Genomic DNA, 24,168 nt, shown 5'->3' with positions numbered 1-24,168 from the left:
TTATCACATTTAGCGCTATATTGTATGAAAATATCATCAATGTCGACTTCAACTCTGTTTGGTAAAAATAACGGTTGGGTGATAAGCTAGCTGATAGCTTATAGCTTATGGCTGATGGTTGATAGCTTATAGCTTGTAGCTGATGGCTGATGACTGATAGTTAATAAGCTAATTAAAGTGTTTGGTAAAATTAGCGGTTTAACTAGCTGATAAATGTAAAATGACATTAAAAGGTATTTTTTTAATTAATAATTAAATGTATATTTAAAGTAATTAAAATTTATAAGGGTAATAATGGAAGAAAAAATGATAAGCTTTAAGCTAAAACGTTATTTAAAATAGCGTTTGAAAAATAAGCTATAAGTTAGTAAAATAAGTTATAAGCTCGTGATGAAAGACTGTTACCAAACATGTATTTTATTATCATACTAGCTTTTAAGCTATAAGCTATAAGTTATAAGCTCAAAATTGAGCTTTCCAAACAGAGCCTTCATGTCGGTTCCAATGTATTTCATTATGGACATAATTAATCAATATCTATTTATTTTCATAAGTTTCAGGTACCTGATCAATCTCTTCTGGAGATATAACGTTTATTATGTCTAAAGATTCTTTTAGATTTTTTATATCCTCAGTTGGGCCATATTTATTCTTAGCTCCCTTTATTTTTCGATGATTTTTATCTTTGGAAACGTTTCAGACGTGGTTGAGACTAATTGGATTGTCCAGCAAGAATATCAATTTTTATCGGAGCATTAACAATTGGTATATATGATTTAGTCACACCTTTTGGACTAGTGAATGCATTTGGTAATTGATTTGCTAAGTTTTGCAGCTGAATTATCTTTTGAACTTCTAGTTCACATTGTTTTGTTCGAGGATCAAGATGAGATAATGATTACTCATTCCAACTGATCTCCTTTTCCAACTTCTTATTCTCTCTCCTAATGCTGGAAAATTTGATTCATCAAAATGATAATCAGCAAAACGAGCAGTGAATAAATCTCTTGTTGTTGGTTCAAGGTACTTACGATAGATGGAGATTTATATCCAACATATATTCCCATCCTAATTTGAGGACCCATCTTATTGTGTTGGGGTATAGAAATTGGGACATACACTGCACATCCAAAAATTCTTAGATGAGAAATATTATATTCTTTACCAAAAACTAATTGTAAAGGGAAAGAGGTGTGGTAACTTGTTGACTGATGTGAATAAACTTTGCAGCATGAAAAATTGCATATCCCTAAGCAGAAACTGGGAGTTTGCATCTCCTAATAAGCAGTCTTGCAATTAATTTCATATGTTTTATGAATGATTCTGCAAGTCCATTTTGTGTATGAACATGTGCTACTAGGTGCTCAATGCAAATTTCAGTAGACATACAATACTCATTAAATGCTTGAGATGAAAATTCTATAGCATTATCAAGACGCATTTTCTTGTCAGGATAATCGGGGAAATGAGCTCTTATTCGAATCAGTCGAGCTAGCAATCTCGCAAATGCCTTGTTGCGAGTTGACAATAAACAAACATGTGACCATCTAGTTGATGCATCAACTAAAACCATAAAATATCTATATGGTCCACATGATGAGTGTACTGACCCATAAATATCACCATGTATACGCTCTAAAAAACTTATGGCCAAATTATCAATTTCCATTACGAGCAAGAGTTGCATGAGAACTTATTTGACTAAATAATTTCCCGGCTCATTAATTGATGACCGCATAAATTTTCAATTATTTTTTATATCATTATATAACTGTGATGGCCCAACCGGTCATGCCAAATTAGAAATTTATCATTATTTGTAAACTTCAGATTTATAGTCGTTAATATTGAAACTTACTTTCCTACCACGCTTCATGCACGGTTTCAATTCATTTGCAATATAAGATTATCCAACAGGAGAATCCACATCTATTGTAGTATTAGAAGTTGTATTTGGTTGTATATAATTTATAAATGAAAAATATTTCGAACTTATGATTCATATTGATTTGTACGAGGATCAAGATTTAAAATTGTTTATTTGAACTTCTCGTTCATTATTTTAGATGCTTATTCTCTCCCCCTAATATTGAGAAAAATAATTTATTAAGTGATAATCAGCCTACTGGGCTGCAATCAAGTATTTTATATTTTTTCAATATTCTTTCATGACTCATCTTAATGTATTATATCGGAACAATTGAAATATACACAACACATCAAAAGGTTCACTTAGATGAGAAGTATTAGAATGAATTATAAGTTAATGGAGGACTAAGATATAGTAACTTGTTAGCTTGATGCGAATAAATATTTTAATATACTTGATTGCATATTCCTAAAGCATAATTTAGAAGTTATAATCTCATCAGTATCAATCATACAACTAACTTTAGACGTATAAAGAATGAATCTTCAAGTCCATTTTTTTCATATGAACACATGCTACAAGATGTTCAATATCAACTTTTAATAATATATGTGATATTTATCAAGAAAGTTCTGGAAAGAAAAAAATTCAGAAAATGAGATTGTAGTTTAAGAAAACAATTTCATAAACTTCTGGTTGTGAGTAGACAATAAATATTTTTAATAATATTTTGGTTGATGCAACAATTAATGTCATGAAAAACTCAATTTGTTTGATTTTTAATTTCCTTTAGAAACACAAAAATTTACTGGATTGAAGAAACTTCGGGTTTTTCAATATTAATTATTCACATTATGTTATATCCGAGATGACTCAATAGATTTTATCAACGACACATTTAAGTTTAATTTGTAAACTTATGGTTTACAATGGCACGTGCTTCAATTATACTAATATAAGTGTAGTAGAAACTCGAGAAAAAAGTTGGTAGTTGTTCAATTACAAATGTCATCCATACACTATACTTGTAAATAGAAAAGAATAGCATAATCAAGATTTATATGAGAAATCTAAGCACTATTAAAACAACTTTAAAATATATAGCAAATTTATATTTATTCATAACAAAAGTATGATATAAGTAGTGTAATATAATTAATATAATTTATATTTATTCCTGGTAAGTAAAGCAACCATGGGATGGAGGATACCGCAGGGTGTGACTCTTGGTGTGTACATAATAAGTCATTTTGGTGCTGCAAAGGGCTTATTTGGATAAATTAATCACTTTACAGGTTCATCCAGTGCATTTGTTGTAGTAGTATAAATACATTTTGTTCTCAGGTCTCAGCCATTACTATCAATGATTTGTTGTGCAGAACCTTTCCAAAATTCATTCCATCCCAAAGAATATATAAGGAATCCTGAATTTTTGTAATATATGCACAAGTGTCTGCAATATATAAGGAATCCTGAATTTTGTGATATATTCAAGCATGTCTCTCCTGTCATTTTAACATGTTTGTCTTTCAACTATTTTATCTGTAAAAAAAAATCGTGTTGATTTTCGCTTTTCCAGTGTGGTGTGCGATTTATTTTTTTAGTCTTTAGTGCAGTTTTTTTATGATAGCATTCAAAGTTTCTGGGGTTTGTGTTTGTTTTGATTGTGTGGTTATAGCACAATAGTTTGATTGTTCATTAATGTTGTGAGGTTGATGTGAAAGTATCCTAAATTATGTGGTTTACGATTTTTTTCCTAGAGGATATTATTCATGAATGTTATGTGGGTTCTTTTCAGTGATCAAGAGGAATTTGAGGTTGTACAGAAAGTGGGAAGGGGAAATATAGTGAGGTGTCTGAAGGCGTAAATGTTAACAGCAATGAGCAATGTGTTATCAAAATTCTCAAGCCTGTCAAGAAAAAGAAGCAGGTATTAATTGTATAAGAAGAAGTGGTTTCCATCACAATAATATATATATATATATATATATATATATATATATATATATATATATATATATATATATATATATATATATATATACACCATACTACTTAATTATATAAGACATTAGTAGTAGCAAGTATTAGAACATATCACATGCCAAAGTACTTAATTCTAATATTATTTACTTAATCATCTTAATTGAACTAACAAGTTTTACAACTGTAGTACAAAGCTTTTTATTTTATTGTATAATATTGATAATAGTTTTCAATTAAAACAAAAGTGAGTTTTCCATTATATGTACAATACGTTTCAAACACTATGTCAGGTTTGTTTGAGAAATGATTCAAAATGCAAATTTTAGTTGATACATAATAAAATCTTTGGCTTGGTTAGATAATGGTTTGGTTGGTTTGAATTGATACTATAATTTGTATTGGTTACAAAACATGGCTGTGGTTTTGGCTTATGTGTATTTCTAGATAATGAATAAACCCTGCTGTAAAAAAAGTGTTGTTATCAATGCACAATAGTCTATGAGAGGATAGCCGATAATGTTTCATAAAATATGATGTGTACTTGCATTACATTATAATTGGTACTTCAACTATTTGTGTATAGAAATACCATGGAATTATTTCCATTAAGTGAAGCATTTCTGCTCACTTAAATGTTTTAGATTACTCTAAATAAAATGGATTTGTAAGTATTACTTACTTGCATAATAACAAAATGGAGTTAGTTGCATCACCTGCCTTTATATGGTGCAGAAACCAATTTCTGTTTTTCCTAACAACTAACATTGGCTATTATTAAAACTTCTACTCTGCCCTTTCTTCTTTCCTTGCCTATAATCCATACTCTGTATATTTGTAATGTTCATAGTTGTAAAATGATCTTTCCAATGCCTATCTCCAATTTCTGTGAAGCCTAATTAATGATCAAGAACTAAGTATCATGTATCAACTAAGTATCAACTTTGTACTCAAATAGGGTATTTAATTACTTTAAGCATTTTTATACAATTTTTAGTATGGACATTTCTATTTCACAATTAGTTTTTGTAAACCACCAAACAAAACATTTCTTATAACCATTAGTTATTCAGCTACCTTTAATAGGGACTTTTCTATTTTACAATTACTATTTGTTGCTTTCGGATATTGCTGATTCTTAACTAATCCTATGCAAATTTTATAGCACACTTATCATGTTTCCGACTGTTGGACTGCATCGACCAGTCCAGGGCAACATGTAATACTAGATATTTATTTATTGTTTTCTATTGGAAGTGACAGCACATAACAACTTTATAAAAATCTGTTTCCTAGGTATTTCTCTTTTACCAATGTTTGGTTTATAAAAAGTTTCTTATATTATAGTAACTTTTTGCAATGTTTATTAGATTTTTCTCTTTTTCCTGATTTACGTTTCATGTCCTATCACAGACTTTGCCACCTAATCGTACTTTGTAACATATTAAGAAATGTCATGCTTCAACTTTTCACGATGATTTCAGATAATACATCATCATTTAATTTGTATCTAACCATAAGCTATCTTGATATCTTTTTAATGCTATTATATTAACTGGTTTTATGAGTATTGATGGTGTTTGAAATAGGTTAGTTATTTACATTGGACAAATGGATGACAAAAAGAAAACATACACACCTATCAGGTCTTACGTCTCTACGCATATTGTTGCCTATGACTTTTTAACTTCATTTCCTGTAAATCGGTTGACATTTAACATGCCATCCTTGACTGATATCATATGTTTGTAATTTTAGCTGTCAAACAACCATGACCTATGTTACAATAAAATGTAAGTGTCAATGAGAATTTTCATGTGGAATGTGATATTACTGTTTCCAATTTCAAGGCACTATTAGTAGATTCGTTATATTACCGACACTGTTATTGGCACTCTGAATTTTCTATTAGCAATTACTCTTAAATTTAGGAACATAAACTAGGTACTGCAATGTTTACTTTTAATTTGGAATAGCATCCTTACTGCATGTTACATTTTGTAGCCACATATTTACCTTACAACATTATTAATGTCAAAGCATGTAATAACTTTCAACTTTAGGAACACAAAATAGCCACTGCAACTTGGATTATTTAAATGTTTTTTTCACGCATTAATTTATTAAAGACCATTTTATTGCCATAGAACTTTGGTTAGTATATACCACCACTTCCTGCTCTTTTAAAAGGAGTAGTTTTTTTTTTTTTTTTTACATTCTTCTCCATTTAGATTCCATTTGGTGGCTTCCTATTTTGAAGGTGACTTTCTTTACTGACTGTTTCTAGAAAAACTATAACATTTCTAATATGTGAGTATTTCTCCTGACTATTTTCTTTTCCCATTTTGTAGTATTGTTCTTCTCTTCAATTGCTCACAAGTTTCTGTCTTATCATTATCTTCTATGTATCAGTCATGATCGAATTTCAATTTAAAAACCACTAAGTTGTTGTTACTTTTGATATTCAATGAATGTTGACACTAGTACAAAAAGATCAATATAATTTTAAAATTTACACCCAATATACGAAAAACGGGTGTAAATTAAAAATACGGTGGCAATTTTGTAAATAACATATCATTTTAAATATTATCAGGTGATAATTTACACCCTATTTTTTAAAAACGGGTTTAAATTAAAAATATTATTATAATCAAAGTTCAATTACTCCCTTTAAACAAAAAATGGGTGTAAATTTATATAAAAAAAAATTGTTTAAATTTATAACTCAAAATATATAATTTATATAGCATTTTAATAAATAATTTAAATATTATTAATAAATTAATGAATGAATATTAATGTATCTAAATTTATTAGGTGAATAAAATAGTTTAAACATTATAAAAGAACTCTTTATTAGGTGAAACATTATACTCTAAACATAATTCTTTAAATTTATTAACATAATAAAATACTTTCTCTATTTTCTATTCAACTCTTTCACGGAACTCATTTTCAACTCTTTCAGAAAACCCATTTTTTAATCTAACTCTGTTCCACTCATGCATTTCGCGCGCTGCTTCAGGCCATGGCAATTTCGGGATTCAGCGAGTTTGATTGGAAAAGAGGTTGATTTCGGATTTCTGCAAAGTTTGATTTCTCTAAACCACACTACAATACCCTTGCAGTGACCACACCATTCGCTCACTGAAAAACGAAGATCTCTTCTTCGCTCACTCTCATTTCACCAAAACGTTTACGACAACGAAGCTGAGGGGAAACTATTGCAGTGACGACAACGAAGCTGAGAAGAAATTATTGCAGTGACGACACCGAAGCTGAGAGGAAACCATTTCACAGTGACGACAACGAAGCTTAAAATCTGGTATCGATCTCGATTCCATTCTCAATTTTCTACGGCTGATCTATGGCTGTTAACGATCATGCATATTCAATTTACACAGCGAAGTTAGGGTTTAATTGATTTGTATTCATTTGCATATAACTGAATCGTGATCATGTGGGGGAGATTTTCCTTTTCCTCTCTCCTTGTTAAAGATTCTACGCACGCCACATGTTTGTTACTTTGCTGGTTTTGTCATCTTTCTCACCAGTTTGGAAGCATAGTTAATATCCATGAACTTGATGAATATGCTAGTATGAGAATGGTTTAGTATTGAATCTCATACATGTTTCCATTTCACCGATTCAAGATACTGTTATTCTTTATCTGCAGGTTCATGCTTTGCAAGATTGGATAATATTTTGTTAAACAATAAAAGTGGAGATTAGTAAGGTTTATTTTAACATGAACATTGTTTAATATTTTCTTATATATTGTGCGGTTATATGTGTAGCTGGAAGAAGGTCAAGTGAAAATGCATCCATGTTTTGAAGAAGAGGAAGATGCCAAGGTTGCTTTTATGAGTAGGATTTAGAGCTTACCAAACTCATTTTGGTTTCTTTAAAAAACAAAATTCTGGGGTATCTTTCTGCAGTTCCTTACCACCTGCAAAGTCACTCTTTTAGCAAGGAATATGTGAGCCATCATTCAATTAATTGGTGTAGTTAGTGTTATACTTTATTTATTTTAGTTTCCCATTCTATTTTAATATTCGACTTAAGTATGGTTTTAACTATAGCTATTATGGTTTCTCATGCATAGATTTATTAGAATATAATGTGTTAGACTGTTTCCACATGAGTTTCTTATTAAGATCTATTGTAACATGGAAATTTCAGCTTACATCGCTTCCATCAATATGGAGTAAACTTGTAATAATTGGAAGTTTCATAGCAGGGTGAGCTAGAAATATACATGTCACGCAATAAGGTCGACTAAAAGTATTAATCATTTTCTCCTGAAATATGATTGAAGAACATTTAATTATCGATTGATTTTAGTTATTATAACTTGTTGATTCTCTATGATCCATTTTAATGAGTTTAGTTTGTGAATTTGAATTGGCTTTCAGTTTTAGAACTCAAGTTTGTGCATTGAATTTTCTAGTTTAAGATTGTGTTACTCTGAGAATTTATCCTAGCTGAAGCATGTGTTTGTTATTTTGCCTTGAGCAGGTTGATTCTAGGTTGTTGAGGGTTGTGGCTATTGAACATCCAAAGGATGCTAATATTGCGGCGGAAATTGTTCTTACAGAAATCATCCCGTCAATTTCGAAAAAATTACATCGGGTAACACCTCCTGAGGATACGAGCCCGAGAGTCATAGTAAACCTTGAAGGTGTGTTTATTTGTTTTGTATATCAAGGTTCTGAAGAAGATCGGAGCTTTTCCCGATGCTGAGAAAGCGAAACACAGCCATGGCATTCGTCCTGGAAAGGGAAAAATGCGTAACCGTCGCTATATCTCGCGTAAAGGTCCACTCATTATTTACAGTACCAAAGGAGCTAAAGCTGTGAAAGCTTTCAGGAACATTCCTGGTGTTGAGATAACCAATGTGGAGAGGTTGAATCTTTTGAAGCTTGCACCTGGTGGACATTTGGGTAGGTTTTGTGATCTGGACCAAATCAGCATTTGAGAAATTGGATTCGATTTATGGGTCGTTTGACAAGGCTTCTGAGAAGAAGAAAGGGTATGTTTTACCTAGGGCTAAGATGACGAACTCTGATTTGACTAGGATTATTAATTCTGATGAAGTTCAATCTGTTGTGAGACCTATTAAGAAGGAAGTTAAGCATGCGAATCTTAAGAAGAATCCTCTTAAGAATCTTAATGTTATGCTTAGACTTAATCCTTATGCTAAGACTGCGAAGAGAGCGGCTTTGCTTGCTGAGGCTCAGCGTGTTAAGGCTAAGGCAAAGAAGCTTGATAAGAAGAGAAAGTCTGTGTCTAAGGTGATAATGATATTAATATTATTCTCAGTTTTTTATATTTTGTTTACATACTGATAATGGGTTTGTTAGCTAAAAGTAAGGGAGTACCAATGGAGGCACTTGTTGAGCAGGTTCGTGACGGAAGTACTCTCCGAATCTACTTGCTTCCGGAGTTTCAGTTTGTCCAAGTTTTTGTTGCTGGAATCCAGGTACATTTCATAATAATTGCTCTTTTGGCTGCTACCATTTTTTCTATGTGTGCCACTTATTGTTTTCTCTTTATGCCAGTCCCCACAAATGGGAAGGAGAGCTGCACCTGAAACTGTTGTTGAACCCGAGGTAACAGTTGATAGCACTAATGGAGATGTCCCTGCAGAACCTCGAGCTCCACTTACATCTGCACAAAGACTTGCTGTTTCAGCATCTGCTGCTGAAAGTTCAGCTGATACTTTTGGACCAGATGCTAAATTTTTCACTGAGATGCGTGTATTGAATCGGGATGTAAGCAACACTCCTCTACAAGTCATAATGCTTTTGCATTTATGAGATTTTTCTAAATTCCGAAATGGGTATGCAGGTTAGGATTGTCCTGGAAGGTGTGGATAAGTTCAGCAATTTGATTGGGTCAGTGTATTATCCTGATGGTGAATCAGCAAAGGACCTGGCATTGGAGCTTGTTGAAAACGTAAGTAATATGCTTGAATAGAGAAATATTAGCATGATTTATTTTTGTCAAAATCAAATCTTGTTGGATCTAACTTGTTTAAAGCCATGGTTTTTATAATGGAGCATTACTTCATTATTTTTTGAGACTAAAACAAGTTGGGATCTTTTTTATGTTTGTATTAATTTTAAGGGGTCCAAGATGGGGTGGGGTGCATTGTTGGCACATGGTTTTTATCATATATATATATATATAACGAGTAGGATCTATTTGTACTGAAGTTCCATTGGAGTCTTTCATTACCTACCAAGTACCAAATAAATGGGTGTGAAAAAGGAACACTTTACTTGTTATCATGCTGGCTTTATTTGTTTGAATGAAGTACAATCCTATAATATTTTGTGATTCTTTTTCTTGTGAAGAAAGATTAGACAAAATGAAGTACGAATGTTCTATCATATGTCATCTGTATTCGTTTTACATTTTAGTTATTTACCTTAGTTTTAACGCAATATCTTTAGGCAGTGTCTATTGCATGGCATCTAGGTGGATCTTAATATCCCAGGTTTCTCCCTTATCAATAGATTATGTGTATGTGCCAAGGTCGCCAGATAGTTTTGTTAGGTGGAGCCTGAACGGACTGTTTCTCCATCTCTTTTATCCGATGAAATGTCAGTTAATATATGCTGTAAGTGTTTCTCAATTTGATTTTTCCATCAAAACTGTGGTATGGTTACCATTGATACACGTGGCTCTTTCTTGTAATAACACTTGTAATAATTTCTTGTGTCTTGTTTTTTTGCATATAGAAAACAATTGCTTCTCCAAGGCGTGGTATTTTGGTCAATGGATGAATCCAATGCTACACGTGGAAAGCAGTTGGATTCAATTGGACTAGAGAACACCGAAGCTAACCGTCAAGCATGGCGTAAAATTATATATGAAGAAAGTGTTATGACTTGGTTAAAATATAATTTTTATGTGTATGATTTTATAGTACTTGAAATATTATGAATGCACATGATTTTGTATACTTTTTGGTTAATATTAAAAATATTTTGACTTAGTTAAAATATGATTTTTATATGTATGATTTTATAGTATTTGCAATGTTATGACTGAAAATGAAATATAACTAAATGGTGTATATGAAATAGGGTGTAAATAGATTTAAATATAATATAATTGTTCATTCATAAATGGCGTATTTACACCCGATTTTTATTAAAACAAGGTGTAATTAAAACGTAATTACGCTCAATTACACCCGATTTTTAATAAAACAGGGTGTAATTAAAACGTAATTACGCACAATTACACCCGATTTTTACTAAAACAGGGTGTAATTAAGAACGTAATTATGCCCAATTACACCAGATTTTTATTAAAACAGGGTGTAATTAAAAACGTAATTACGCTCAATTACACCTGATTTTTATTAAAACAGGGTGTAATTAAAAACGTAATTACACCCGATTTTTATTAAAATAGGGTGTAATTAAAAAAGTAATTACGTCCAATTACACCCGATTTTTGTTAAAATAGGGTGTAACATAGAACATATTTACACCCGATATTCTTAAAATAGGGAGTAATTACGAACGTATTTACACCCGTTTTTTAAACGGTTGTAAATGCGTTAGACATTTCTCACCCTATGGATATACACCCGATTTTTATTAAAAATAATGGGTGTAAATTTAATAAAAAAACGGGTGTAAATTAACATTTTTGTACTAGTGTGATACTTTTAATTCCTGTTTATTACAATGAACTGTTTCATTATATTAACATCCTTTATTACCATATAAAGATTGTTTACCATTATTTAAAAATTATTTTCAATTTCTCAACATTAAATTCTTTTCATTTGAACATGGACCAATTAAGATATTAAATACATTCATATTAAATACATTCATATTATTATTTAATATTAATTATACAAATTATATTAAGTTTAGCATTTTATTTCATATTTAATATTTATGGAATGAACTAAAAAAATCAATTAACTTACCTTTATGTCACACTTAGGGGTGGGAATAGGCCAGGCCGGCCTACAGGGGCCTATAGCCTAGCCTACTTAAGGTCAGGCCAGGCTAGGCCTATTTGATAAAAAGGCCAGACTTAGGCTTTTTTAAAAGCATATTTAATAAAATAGGCCAGGCCCAGGCTATTAAAAAAGCCTATAAAGCTTTGTAGGCCGGCCTATATTTTCATATATATTAAAATTAGTCTAAATAGGTTGACCTATATATGCATATATATTAGAAAAATGTTAAATAGATTGGTCTAGATATGCATATATATTAGAAAAAAAATACTAAATAGGTCGGTCTAAATGTTCATATATATGCGACCTACAATGCTTCTTAAGTAATATGAATTAATTGAAAATATTAATAAGAAATAGGCTTTTAAATAGGCTTTCAGGCCAGGCCAGACTTTTAAAAAGGCCAGGCCAGGCTGAAAAAACGAGCCTATAGTAGGCCATAGGCCAGGCCCAGGCCTTGTAAGTTTATCGCAGGCCAGGCCCAGGCCTCATAAAGCCTAGCCTAGCCTAGCCTATTCCCACCCCTAGACTCACACTTCTTTAGCTTAAAATCAAATCAATTAGAATAAGAAGGTCTGTGTTGGAAAACTTAGATAACTTGGATCATGTCTTGGAAATCAATTAGAATAAGCACGAGACTTCTACTAAATGTTTGATATTAATTATATCTGAATATTATTGTTGTAAAGCTTGATAAAGAAAATTGTTTACGGGTCACTATCAACCACAATACCTTTTTAATTTTAATCAACAAATTTTTTGTAAATATTTATAGTTATTAGATATGTTGGATTTATTATATTGATGATAAGCTACATATTTATTTTTAAATATTTGCAGTTATTAGCGATTTTATAATAACAATTATATATCAGTAACAACTAAGCCGATCTAAGATACTGAATTTTATTACTGAAACTCACTATTTTTACGGGTCACTATCATCATAATACTTTTCTTACGTGAACTTTATCACTGAAACTCACTATTTTTACGGGTCACTATCACCATAATACATTTCTTATGTGAATTTTATCACTAAAACTCATTACTTTCACGAGTCGCTATCACCATAATACCCTTTTGCCTCTTGCATTTCCAACTTATTTTTTTAAAATACCTACTATATAAAGCTTCATTACATCTATATTATGTTTTATGAATCTTAATTTAACATTTCTCATTCGAGTTTTTAAACTTCTTTTTATGTGTTTGTAATACATTATTCATCTTAAGATTTGAATTACCTGTGTGGACGCACGAGTCTTTTACTAGTTATCCTAATCAAATAAGATATAATAGGTTGAATAACTAAGATATTTTATGAAACTAGAACAATCAAAAAAATATACCTGAGAGCTTCGTGCTGATGTTATGAAATTCACCAAAACAATATAGAGATGGATGAGAGAAAGAGAAGAGAGAAAGTAATATTATATTATATTCTTCAAGTCCCATTTACATTGTAACGTGGATCTTATTTATAGATTACTAGTGTCTGTACCCGTGCGAGGAACGGGTTAAATATTCGTAAATTAAAAAAATTTAAATTTTAAAATTAATTAAAATTTCCTAATATTGTTATAATAAATCTATAATCAATTATAAAATGTTTTTAAAATTAGTATAATACATAAAATATTTTTAAGAAAATATTTAATCTATGTAATATATGAAAAATTTGTATAAATTTTTTGTAAGTTATTTAAAAAAAATAATGCAGTTTTTAAATAGATTCTATTCCATAGTTATAGCAAAATAACAAAACAAAATATATGCTGGTTTCATTGCCCGATTTCCTAACTGTTACAAATTGTCGAAAACCTCGTTATACACTACATTCATAGTTTTTGTCCACGAGTCTCCTTCACTGTCTAAAATAAGAATCTCCAATCCCTTTCGCGACTTAACTCTTGAAACAGCAACGTAGAATTGACCATGAGTGAATACCAGACACTGTAAATACAAACCGACCTGCGATAGTGATTGGCCTTGGCTTTTATTTATGGTCATTGCAAAACACAGGGCAATTGGAAATTTCCGCCTCTAAAACTTGAATGGAAAGCTTGGATCGGAAGGAATTAAATTCATCCTTGATATGTAAATTTTGTCACCAATGTTTTTCCCTGTGATCACTGTGGCACCAATAATGTTTTGACAGAGTTCAGTTACCAACAACCTTGTGCCATTGCACAACCCATTTGACTGGTCTATGTTCCTCAGCAGCATGACTAGAACACCAATCTTTAACCTCAACCTGTGATTTGGCATACCCGAACATTTCATCTCATTTAGAAACTCTAGCGTGAACCAATCTACTTGAACTGAAGAATTTTCATCAGAAATAACAACTGAGTCAGAACTGAGATACTCCTTTCCAGTTCTTGGAATCAAAGACAATACAAAATCATTAACAACATCTACGACATCATGAGTAGGAGCAAGTAACTCCCTTTCTTTGTAGAATTTTAAAGTGTTCATGTTTTATAAAAGAAGTGGATAAGTCACTTCAACCAAAGATAATAGTGGATTATTTGATTGCGTAACTAATAAGTCGTTTGGAATTTAAATCGTGCTCTCTCCATATTCGTTTGAGAATTGTTTGCCATTTCCAATATCAAGCATCCAATATGAAAAATCTTGTATTTCACCCAAATTTTGAGAGAAGTTTATTGTGGATAGTCACATGTTTTTTGTCAATGTCATCACCTTGCAATAATTCCATAGCTCAGATGAGTTTATTGAAGCAGATACGACGTCGTTTCTACAGCCTTTTCTGACCATGGGTAATATTTGTGAATATGAATTGCGCCTAAGAGGGGAGGGGTGAATTAGGTTATTAAAAAATTTATCGGCTTTTGGTAATATGTGGATTATTTTTCTGGTTTATGGTGAAGTTATGAAAAGTGCAAAATGCAGAAAAATAAATGACACGCCAATATATCTTGGTTACCCTCACAGTCCGAGAGCACTCCAGTCCCCTTTCAAACACGAAAGAGATTTTACTAGTGTAAGCAACTTACAAAAGCCTATGCAATCCACAAGAACAATCTTCTTGTGATTGACTAACAAATGATCAAAAGAACAATCCTCCCCTTGATCAAACCAAATGATTAAGAGAACAATCCTCTCTTTAATCAAGCAACCCTTGTGGCCAACAATCTTGAATGACAAGTCAACAATAATCAACAAATCTGAATATTTGTTAAAGTAAGAAAGTATATGAATATTGTATCTATCTATAAGAAATATCTTCCATTCCAAGCAAGCAATTATCAATGATAGTATAGTGCTTAATGTTTATGATCAATGATATGCATTTTTCTGGACTTGTATGGAACACTAATGCAGAAAAAATCAATGTGAAAGTTTGAATATCAAAGAGCACTTGGTATATAATTACAAATGGAAGAGGTGAATTTAAATCTGAAAATATAGGATATATATAATGTCTTAACACCCCTAGGAGTGAGTATGATTCAATGAAAAGGTGCAATGTTTGAGTGAAATAAATTCTGATCCGTATGCACCAAAACAAAATGAAGAAGTGCTATTGTTCCAGGCGTAACGGGTTACGAGAATGGCCGTAACCGATTACGTTGTACCGTTGTAGAATAAAATTTCAAAAACACGTTTCTGTAACCGATTACATCAAGAATCGTAACCGGTTACACTGGGAGAAAAAAGAGTTCCAGAAGCAAAAGAAGTCTGGCTACGTGACCGTAACCAGTTACGCCTATAACCGTAACCGGTTACACTGGAAGAAAAAACAGTTTCTTGTTTTTTAAGACTTCTAAAATGCCAAGAGTTTTTAGGGAAAAGACATAGTGACCTTATGCAATAATGTATGGATCTTGAGCACTATGTTATCAAGATAATGTTTATACCTTAAGCTCCAAATGTCTTCAAATGTTGTTTCAAGAAACTTGATGCTATTGAGACTGTGATTGAATGCTCTTTGAATCTTTTTCTCATTCTTTATTGACGCTTATGCATAAATGTTGATATCATCAAAACATGAAATTGAGGAAGCTTGTCTTCACAATATTTGCCTAAAATCTCCACAGAATACAACCACCTTACCACCAAATGGTTTATATTGATTTGAATCATCTACAATCCATATTATGTCCCTCAAAGAACGATCAACAGCCTCGGCACAAAATTTATTCAGCATTGGCGCTCCATCCCATATTATAAGCGAAGAATGCAAGATGAGGTTGTTTCAGTTGTAACTAAAGGAATACAAATCATAGAGTGTGCTGTATTACCTCCAGATAATAATAGAGCAACAATCCCACTTGAAGCAACATTTAAAACAATCAAACCTTTTGACCTAAGCGCCGCCGAAAAAGTGTTCCAAATGAACGTTTCGATCTCAATCAAGAGATTTACCGTTTAAGGACAACAACTTTTTGATCTCAATCAAACACATATTCTTTAAGTCATCAACAGCAAGATGAAGATATACAAAATAAATTAGGAAGTTCAACATATAATTCAACATATAAATATGACAAAACAAAATATGTATAAAACATTCAAACATATATGTTAATACCTGGATTGTTCAGACGTTTCCTTGCATCATACAAAATTCCACCGCAAAGGAGTTTCCACGTTGCGGCCCAAACGACATAAGGATTTGTCATTGAGTCCATAAACAATAACATAACAAACAATCTCCTCAACTAGTTACCAGAGGATTATAATGACTGGCTTCTGTAATAGCAGACACAAATTCGTTGTCGTTTTGCAACAACCCCAAAGCAATGCATGCTTCCTTAAAGGTTTTGTGTATGGTTCCAGACACGGTCTTAATATCGTTGTAGCAGGTGCAACCCTTTTGTATAGTCAACAATAGCCTCAAATAAAAAAGATTTCCACTTTCGGGGGGTATATAATAAGCCTTCCAATTGAGTTACCTCTTTGTCTAGGACGCCACACTTTGGATTTTTTATCATAAACGAACATTGTGGGAAATTCTGCATAAGTCAAATCTTGTCCTTGTGGATATTTTTTATTTGCCTCAAACCAAGCCACAAACATGGTGTTTATGTCTTCATTAGAGTCTACGACAATTTGAACATAATGATTTTCTGAAAAAATTATAGACTGCTCGTTTTCCAGGTGAAAAGTTAACCTTATGACAGGAGGCTATATATGATGTATGTCAAACTAAAAAAAATCTCCATACAGTGTTAAGTGCCAAAATGTAGTTATTTTGTGTTTGTAAATAGTAGCACTTATCGATACTTTTTGTTAATACCGTTGAATAATACCCCGTTTTGTGCATAAATACGTATACTTTGTGAATAGATATATTTTCATACACTTTTATACTTTTTGATAGTTTTCTACTCTTTTTGTAGGTATTCTTGCGTATTTGGAGCATGAGCAATAACGTGTCGAAGACACGGCTTCAAAGGCGCGATTTTGAGCGGCGGAATCAATTCATTCGGCGAATAAAGCTCAAAATCAAAGAATAATAAATCACCAATTTGGTTGATATGTTGTCATTGTTAGATAGGAAATTGAATAAGCTTTCCAACGCTTCAAATCGGGCGCAAATCGGAGTTACGGTTCTCAAGTTATGCCATTTTTACTAAAAGCTGTTTTTTCAATTCAGTAGGTTGGGCGCGATGCGCGCGACGTGCGCTGTACCAGATCTAAAATTGCATAAATAGGCGAAAATCAGATTTTTTAGGTTATGTTTTGGGTATTTTTGAACCCCAACTCATCCTAGGTCATTTTTTGGTAGATTTGGCTTGGAAACACCATTGGAGCTTGTAATCGGATGATCGGAGGTCGAATTTCTCATTGATTGGTGTTGACAAACCAAGAAATGTTTGGTTCCTCTTCTTCTCTTCTCTTTGTATTTCTCTTTTGGTGAGTTTGTATGTAAATACTCTAAACCCATGGATGTTTGTTACTCTTTGTACTAGTTGTAGAATATATTTGCTTTACAAATCTTAATGGGTGTTTTCTTGATCTTTTTGCTTGAATGCTTTAGATTTGTGTTGTTGTAGAAATAGACATCACAAATCTTGATTAGGGGATATCTGTTAGCTTTTGATTCTAGACATAGGATTGGGGTTAACATCCACATAATATCTGAGTTTAATGTCTCTGTGTTGTTCGATCGGTTGAGACATCGTCGAAAGAGCAATATAGTTGAATTTCTGTCGGTGTTGCAGAAATGGACATTGATGTGAGGGATATGTGGTGATTCTGATGAGTATTGTAGATTGAGTACGGCGGAGTGATAAATCTAAGTTTGTGAGGAGTAGTTTAGATTCAAACCAGATAAGCTATTCTCTATCAAGAATGAATCTAGTTTATGTTCAAATGTTATATTTTCCTTGTTTACTTAAAACCCATTTTAACCCAAACTCATAACTAAGAATCCGTCGAACGGTGATTCGGTAGCACTAATCTCTGTGGACACGATAATTTCCCGGATAAATATTTCCAAAACTTTTGTTGCTTGCCGCTTTACCGCTCTATCATACAGCCTCACACAATGCCAAATAATGACATTCATAGTATTGTTTGATTTCATCCAAAACTCATTCGTCTTCAGCTTTGTTTGAAATCTCAATTGTCGCTCTGTCAGGACCCTTATTAACATGTTTAAACAAATACTTAATAGCATTTCCCTTGTTTCAATACTCAAAATTGATATGTGCCTGATATCTCACTAATAATTGTGGATTATAAGAAACTACATACCTATTGTCCAGACATATTCCCTTTTTTTGAACAGACAGACCATAATATCGACGCATATACTTTGGATAGCCCTCATCGTTTATTATGGTGGAACTTTGGTAATTCTTTGGGAAATATTTTGAGCACTTGCCATCTTTCATGCACGGTGAATTTACGTTGGTCTTACCACATGGTCCGTGCATCATAAACGTTGAAACAACACTTGCAAGCTTAGTATAGAGATTTCCATCGGGTATTTTTGCATATATGTATTTGTCAATGTCAGCACCAGTTTTTAGCGAATTTGGTGTGTCGAGCAATAACAAAATGTGTGCGTGTGGCAGACCTCTCTTCTGAAACTCTATGGTTTAAGTACCTTATCAACAATATAAATTTATTAAAACATAGGGTTACTTATATAGTTAAACAGTCAATAACACTTCAAATAAATTGTTCAATTACCTGCAACAACGTTCCCGAATATATTTTCTTTATTAAAGTCACTCATCATTTCATCAAGCTTTCCCTTAAAGACTCTACATACGATGTCCAGACGATCACTTGGGGTAAGGCTTCGCACATTAACAAAGTTTTTATTTCGGGCCAATTAGCATTGCACGTAATGGTGATGAACAAATCAGGATAACCAAATTTCTTACAAATAGCCATTGTATCTCGACAGTTGTTAAACATGTATCTTGGACATCCGGTAAAAGATGCAGGAAGTACAACACGTTTTCCTACTACAGATGGATTAACTTCTCCACTATGAACAGCTTCTTGCAATCCACTTAAGATATCACATCTAATTGATGATCGGTTCATCCGTAGCCAATTCAACCCCTGTGACTGAATTATGGAGAAACTGTCGACAACAAACTGCTGAAATAGCCTGCCAGCATTAACAATGGTTCCATATTTGAAAGCTCCTTCTTGAATACGAAAAGAGATAAAGTCTCTAAATGTAACTCGAAGCCGCTTCTTAATTCTTTCTCTTATAACAGATTCTATGTAGGGAATATTTTCAGTATATTGGTCTTCGCCGAAAGGAAACAACAACGGATATTTAAATGGAAGGAACGAAACATGTGTATCTTTGATTTTTTCCAATTGTCCGCACGACTGCCTAACAATAATGTCTCGACCAGGTACAAGGTTGTCAAGATCACCTACAATTAATGCAGCAACCTCGGAACATGAGGGAAGATTGTGTGTTCTTGGATCCTTTGTTCTGTTCCTAGACAATCTCAAACAAAAATTGGAGGTGTTTCTGCACTGTATGTGGTCGCGAACCTTTCTAAAAGACCTGGTTAACACATTGTGTTCATCAATCATTTTCTTAATGTCTTCAACTAATGTTTCTTCAAAGCACTTTTTCTGTCATTGGAACGGGATAACGAAAACAAAAGTCAGTCATGAACGTAATATTTAAAAACAACAAAAAGAAGGAAAAGAAGAAACCTGAAATGGGAGAATCTATTATTTATCTCATTTGCTGTGTCATGAATATACAGCTGTGCAAATTTTGGAACAACTCCTTTTTTTGGAAGCAGACTGCCAATTCTGTGAAATTTTTTTCCAATAGTACTGCCGTTCTATAGTCAAATTATGATGAGTAGTGAAAAGTATTGGTTTTGATTGTTTTAATCCAAAAGTTCATATAAGAGAATAAGAATTAAATGACTAAAAGCTTAAAGAATGAATAACAATGGTGATGAATATGTTGAGTTCTAGGGTTCATCAACCCATTCATATGCAATAATTAATTAATCCACAAGTGAACCATTGTATAAGTTATTATCTTCATTCATCCTCAAAACTGATATTATGTCTAAGATCAATTTAGAAACACCTCTATCGGTATGATATTCGATCTCTCAGAATAACTATAAAGATAAAGGGAATTAAACACGATGATTTATGAAAACTTCTTCAAAATCTCATCTCTGAGGATTAATCAACAAGTCAATATAAGAACCTAGGGCAAAAGTATAAACCCTTTCTCTCGATTGATAGTTCAACAATGATATAAAATAAAAAGCAAGGTTCTTTATTGATAATAAAACTTAAACAATTGTTCACAGGAATTAATCAAAGTAATTGCATCTTCATAGGTTAACTACTATCTTAAACTCAACACAATGGGGTTTAGCTCTCCATAGACATGAAGAACACACAAAACTTCATAGAGGGATTCATCTTCATCAAGGGAATGTCTTCAATTGATGTTGAAATCTTCGTCAGATGTTGTTTTCTGCTCTTGAATAGGAATGCTCTCTGAATTTAGCTCACCAAAGATCTCTCTCTTATGAGGATTAGGGCTTCTATTTATAACATAATTTCTTTTCACGCAGTTTCCGCGGCGCGGCACGGATTGGTGAGGCGCGAAGTGAAGTCAGAAGGTTTGGCGCGTCTCGCCTCTTATTGCTGCGGCTCGGCCGTTGCTTCATCCCACTTCTTTGTGATTTCTCTTCTCTAGAGTCTTTACGCCTTCGCTCTTCCTCGTCCCTACTTTTCAACCTTAATACTTGCACAAATAACACCCAAAGTGATACAATTTTCTCTACAATTAGCATCGAACCTCTAGAGTTCAATTTTAACTATAAAATCCTTAAAAATCATGAGATATGTTCAGCTTCAGATCAAAAGGTAGTTAATTTAACACATGAAAATACTACTAATTCACTCCTAACACAGGCTCAGGTTCAAGATGAGTAACATGTATGCTGGTATGATGAAAGATAACTTGAATGTGGATTGGCAAGGAGTTCTGAAATGGAACAATGCTAGGCCTAGAGCACTCATCACATTATGGCTGCTATGTCATGGAAAGCCGGCAACTAAGGATAGGATGATAAGATTCGGATTGATAACTGAAAGTATCTGCAGCATGTGTAAAGAGGCTGATGAATCAATAAATCATATTTTCTTTGAATGCAGGGTTACCAACAAAATTTGGAAAACTACCCTTGGATGGATGAACATTGACAGGGACCCTAAAGGCTGGAATGCAGAGCTCGAGTGGATAGACGAGAACACAAAGAAAAAAGGCTGGAAATCGAGTATCCTAAAAATGGCTTGTGCTGAAGCTGTTTATGAAATTTTGAGCTATAGGAATGCAATAGTGTTTAAGAAGTATACACAATATAGTGTTATAGATAGAATTTTGGATAACATTGTTTATAGGAGCTGGATGTCACAAAAACATAGGAAATACATAGCATAATTGATGTAGGTAGCATTTGATCTTCTTTGTCTTTGAGGGGCTGAATCCTTAGGGATTGTCATTGTACTAATTTCCTTTTTGAATTAATATATTCCTATTTGATAAAAAAATATATTTAGATCATTAATAGATTTTTCTCATATACAAATATTATTTATATTTAGGTATCGTTTACAAAAATATCTGAATCAATTATAAATTTTCGTATATAAAAATATTTAAATTAATAATATATTTTTTCCCTTATATAAATATTATTTATATTTAGGTATCATTTAGAAAAATATCTGGATCAATAGTTAATTTTTGTAACACCCCATACATACATTGCCTAGGATATACGTATATGGAATTAAAATGGTAATGAAAATCATACAATAAGCAGCGAAATAGACAATGTTATTAGTACAAGTTCCAAAAAGCCCAAACTGTCATGGCCAAAATACACAAGTTCTCATAAGGTACTAATACATATCCAAAGTACAAGGCTGAAAGTACAAAAGATCAAAAGAAGAGATCAACGTCTCGCCAAGAAATAACATCCAACAAGGCTAAGCCATCTTACCCTTTCCACGATCCTGGCTCGAACCACCTGAAAATAATAAGAGGATTGGGGTGAGATTACTAAATCTCAGTGATTCTCCCTATCCTACGGGTTCACTCAGTTCTACAGGGAACATGCAATATAACGGATTCACCGAGAATCCGGGTTACCTCACGGCTAGGTACAAGTCCAAACAAGGGTACACCTTTATAGGAACCTTTCTAGGTAGTTTTGTTTAAAGCATTCCACGACCTTTATAGGAACCTTTCTAGGTAGTTTTGTTTAAAATATTTCATAGCCTTTATAGGAACCTTTCTAGGTAGTTTTGTCTAAAACGTCTCACGGCCTTTATAGGAACCTTTCGAGGTAGTTTTGTTTAAGACGTATCATGCCCTTTTTAGGAATCTTTCTAGGTAGTTTTTTTTAAAACGTTTTATGTCCTTTATAGGAACCTTTCTAGGTAATTTTGTTTAAAACATATCGTTCCCTTTATAGGAATCTTTCTAGGTAGTTTTGTTTAAAACATATCGTTCCCTTTATAGGAACCTCTCTAGGTAAGTCCTGTTTAAGACGTTTCATATCTTTTTAGGAGCCTTTCTAGGTGAGTCTTATTTAAGACATATCATGCCTTTCTAGGTAGCCTTCCTAAAATGTTTATCCATTCTTTTCTAAGACACGCTTAGTTCTTTTAAAGAACTCCTCAGTTAGTCTTCTCCAAGACATTCCCCCTAAGCATTGTTCAAAGCCTAAGCTTCTTCGCATCAACCTTCGATATACCCTGTTCAGGAACCTCTTCAGGTAGTCTTATGTAAGACATTACTTCCTCTCTCTTCAGATACAATCAAATGATCCAGGTATGAAAAGCATATGCTTTAGACAAGTACCCTGCCAGCCAAATAGGTGGCATCTATAAGCCCATCTCCCACAGAACTCCTTCCCTGCGCAAGCAAATTTCAGGGCATTTCAGTGTCCAATCATCTTCTACCTCTTCAGGTTCAAGAAGATTGAACAGGGGCAGCTGTCATACCCCAAAATTTGCCTTCCATATTCCATTTACAATAATTCAAAGTTCAAGATCCAATTCCAAAGCCTTGCTCAAACAATCCCAAGATCCACAGTCAACTGATTCAAACCTGAAGGTCAACTACAATCAAAGCATGATTCAAACCTAGGATCATTGGTCAAAAATCAAGTATAGAGGTGCATAACCATCATTTAATCAAAGATTGATCATGATTCCATTAATAGAAACTCAGAGATGAACAAATACAAAAAGGTTCAAATTAGGGTTTCTTAGGAGAAAGTCAACTCAACTTTGACTGGGCATAACTTTCACATGGAACATCAAAAATTTCCCACTCAAAACCTATTTTGAAGGAAATTGGATTCCCTACAACTTTGTCTCTCACAAGCCAGGGCTAGAAATGATTCATTTGAGAGATACAGTGCAAAAGATTACAGGTCATTTTCAAGCATCCTCCAAAAGCAGTTTTTTGTCAAAGAAGATATGATCAAGATAAAAGTTCCAAATGAAAAATATGTTCCAAAGTGGCTTATAGAGGACCTCTTGAAGTTTCCAAAAAGTCTTAGAACTCCCTCATAGCTAAACAATTGAGTGAGATATGCTTGATCAAAGTTGGGTAATTTTGGAGGACCAAATATGAAAAAAGAAGGTTCAAACTAAGAAACTTTGCAAATGGGCCTATGGTTTTATGATACAAACTTGGTCCACAAGTCACTAGCATGCCCAAAACAAAAAGCCACGAAATTTAATATATTATTTGATTTAATATAATTTTTTTATTTCATTTTAATGATTTAATTAATGAAAAATCAAA

The 24,168-nt window shown here is 32.7% G+C and overlaps 2 protein-coding genes and 2 pseudogenes across 2 annotated transcripts; 3 read left to right on the top strand and 1 right to left on the bottom strand.

The window, feature by feature from the left end:
• Positions 1 to 9,204, top strand: part of LOC131657074 (large ribosomal subunit protein uL4z-like) — a 30,807-nt pseudogene extending 21,603 nt beyond the window's left edge.
• A 7-nt stretch (positions 9,205 to 9,211) lies between these two features.
• On the top strand, positions 9,212 to 9,872 carry LOC131618931 (ribonuclease TUDOR 2-like). The gene is made up of 3 exons (XM_058890083.1): positions 9,212 to 9,338; positions 9,418 to 9,630; positions 9,707 to 9,872. The coding sequence occupies exons 1-3, from the start codon at positions 9,240 to 9,242 to the stop codon at positions 9,833 to 9,835; spliced, it is 441 nt and encodes a 146-aa protein (XP_058746066.1). The 5' UTR covers positions 9,212 to 9,239; the 3' UTR covers positions 9,836 to 9,872.
• A 3,783-nt stretch (positions 9,873 to 13,655) lies between these two features.
• On the bottom strand, positions 13,656 to 16,026 carry LOC131657066 (uncharacterized; annotated as a pseudogene).
• Positions 16,027 to 21,279: 5,253 nt separating this feature from the next.
• On the top strand, positions 21,280 to 21,786 carry LOC131657058 (uncharacterized). Its single transcript, XM_058926570.1, has one exon. The coding sequence runs from the start codon at positions 21,280 to 21,282 to the stop codon at positions 21,784 to 21,786; it is 507 nt and encodes a 168-aa protein (XP_058782553.1).
• Positions 21,787 to 24,168: the final 2,382 nt, after the last annotated feature.

This window comes from Vicia villosa, linkage group LG1 (genome assembly GCF_029867415.1).
Source record: "Vicia villosa cultivar HV-30 ecotype Madison, WI linkage group LG1, Vvil1.0, whole genome shotgun sequence".
NCBI lineage: Eukaryota > Viridiplantae > Streptophyta > Magnoliopsida > Fabales > Fabaceae > Vicia > Vicia villosa.
The sequence above is the reverse complement of the archived record's forward strand: the minus strand, read 5'-3'. Positions and strand labels throughout refer to the sequence as shown.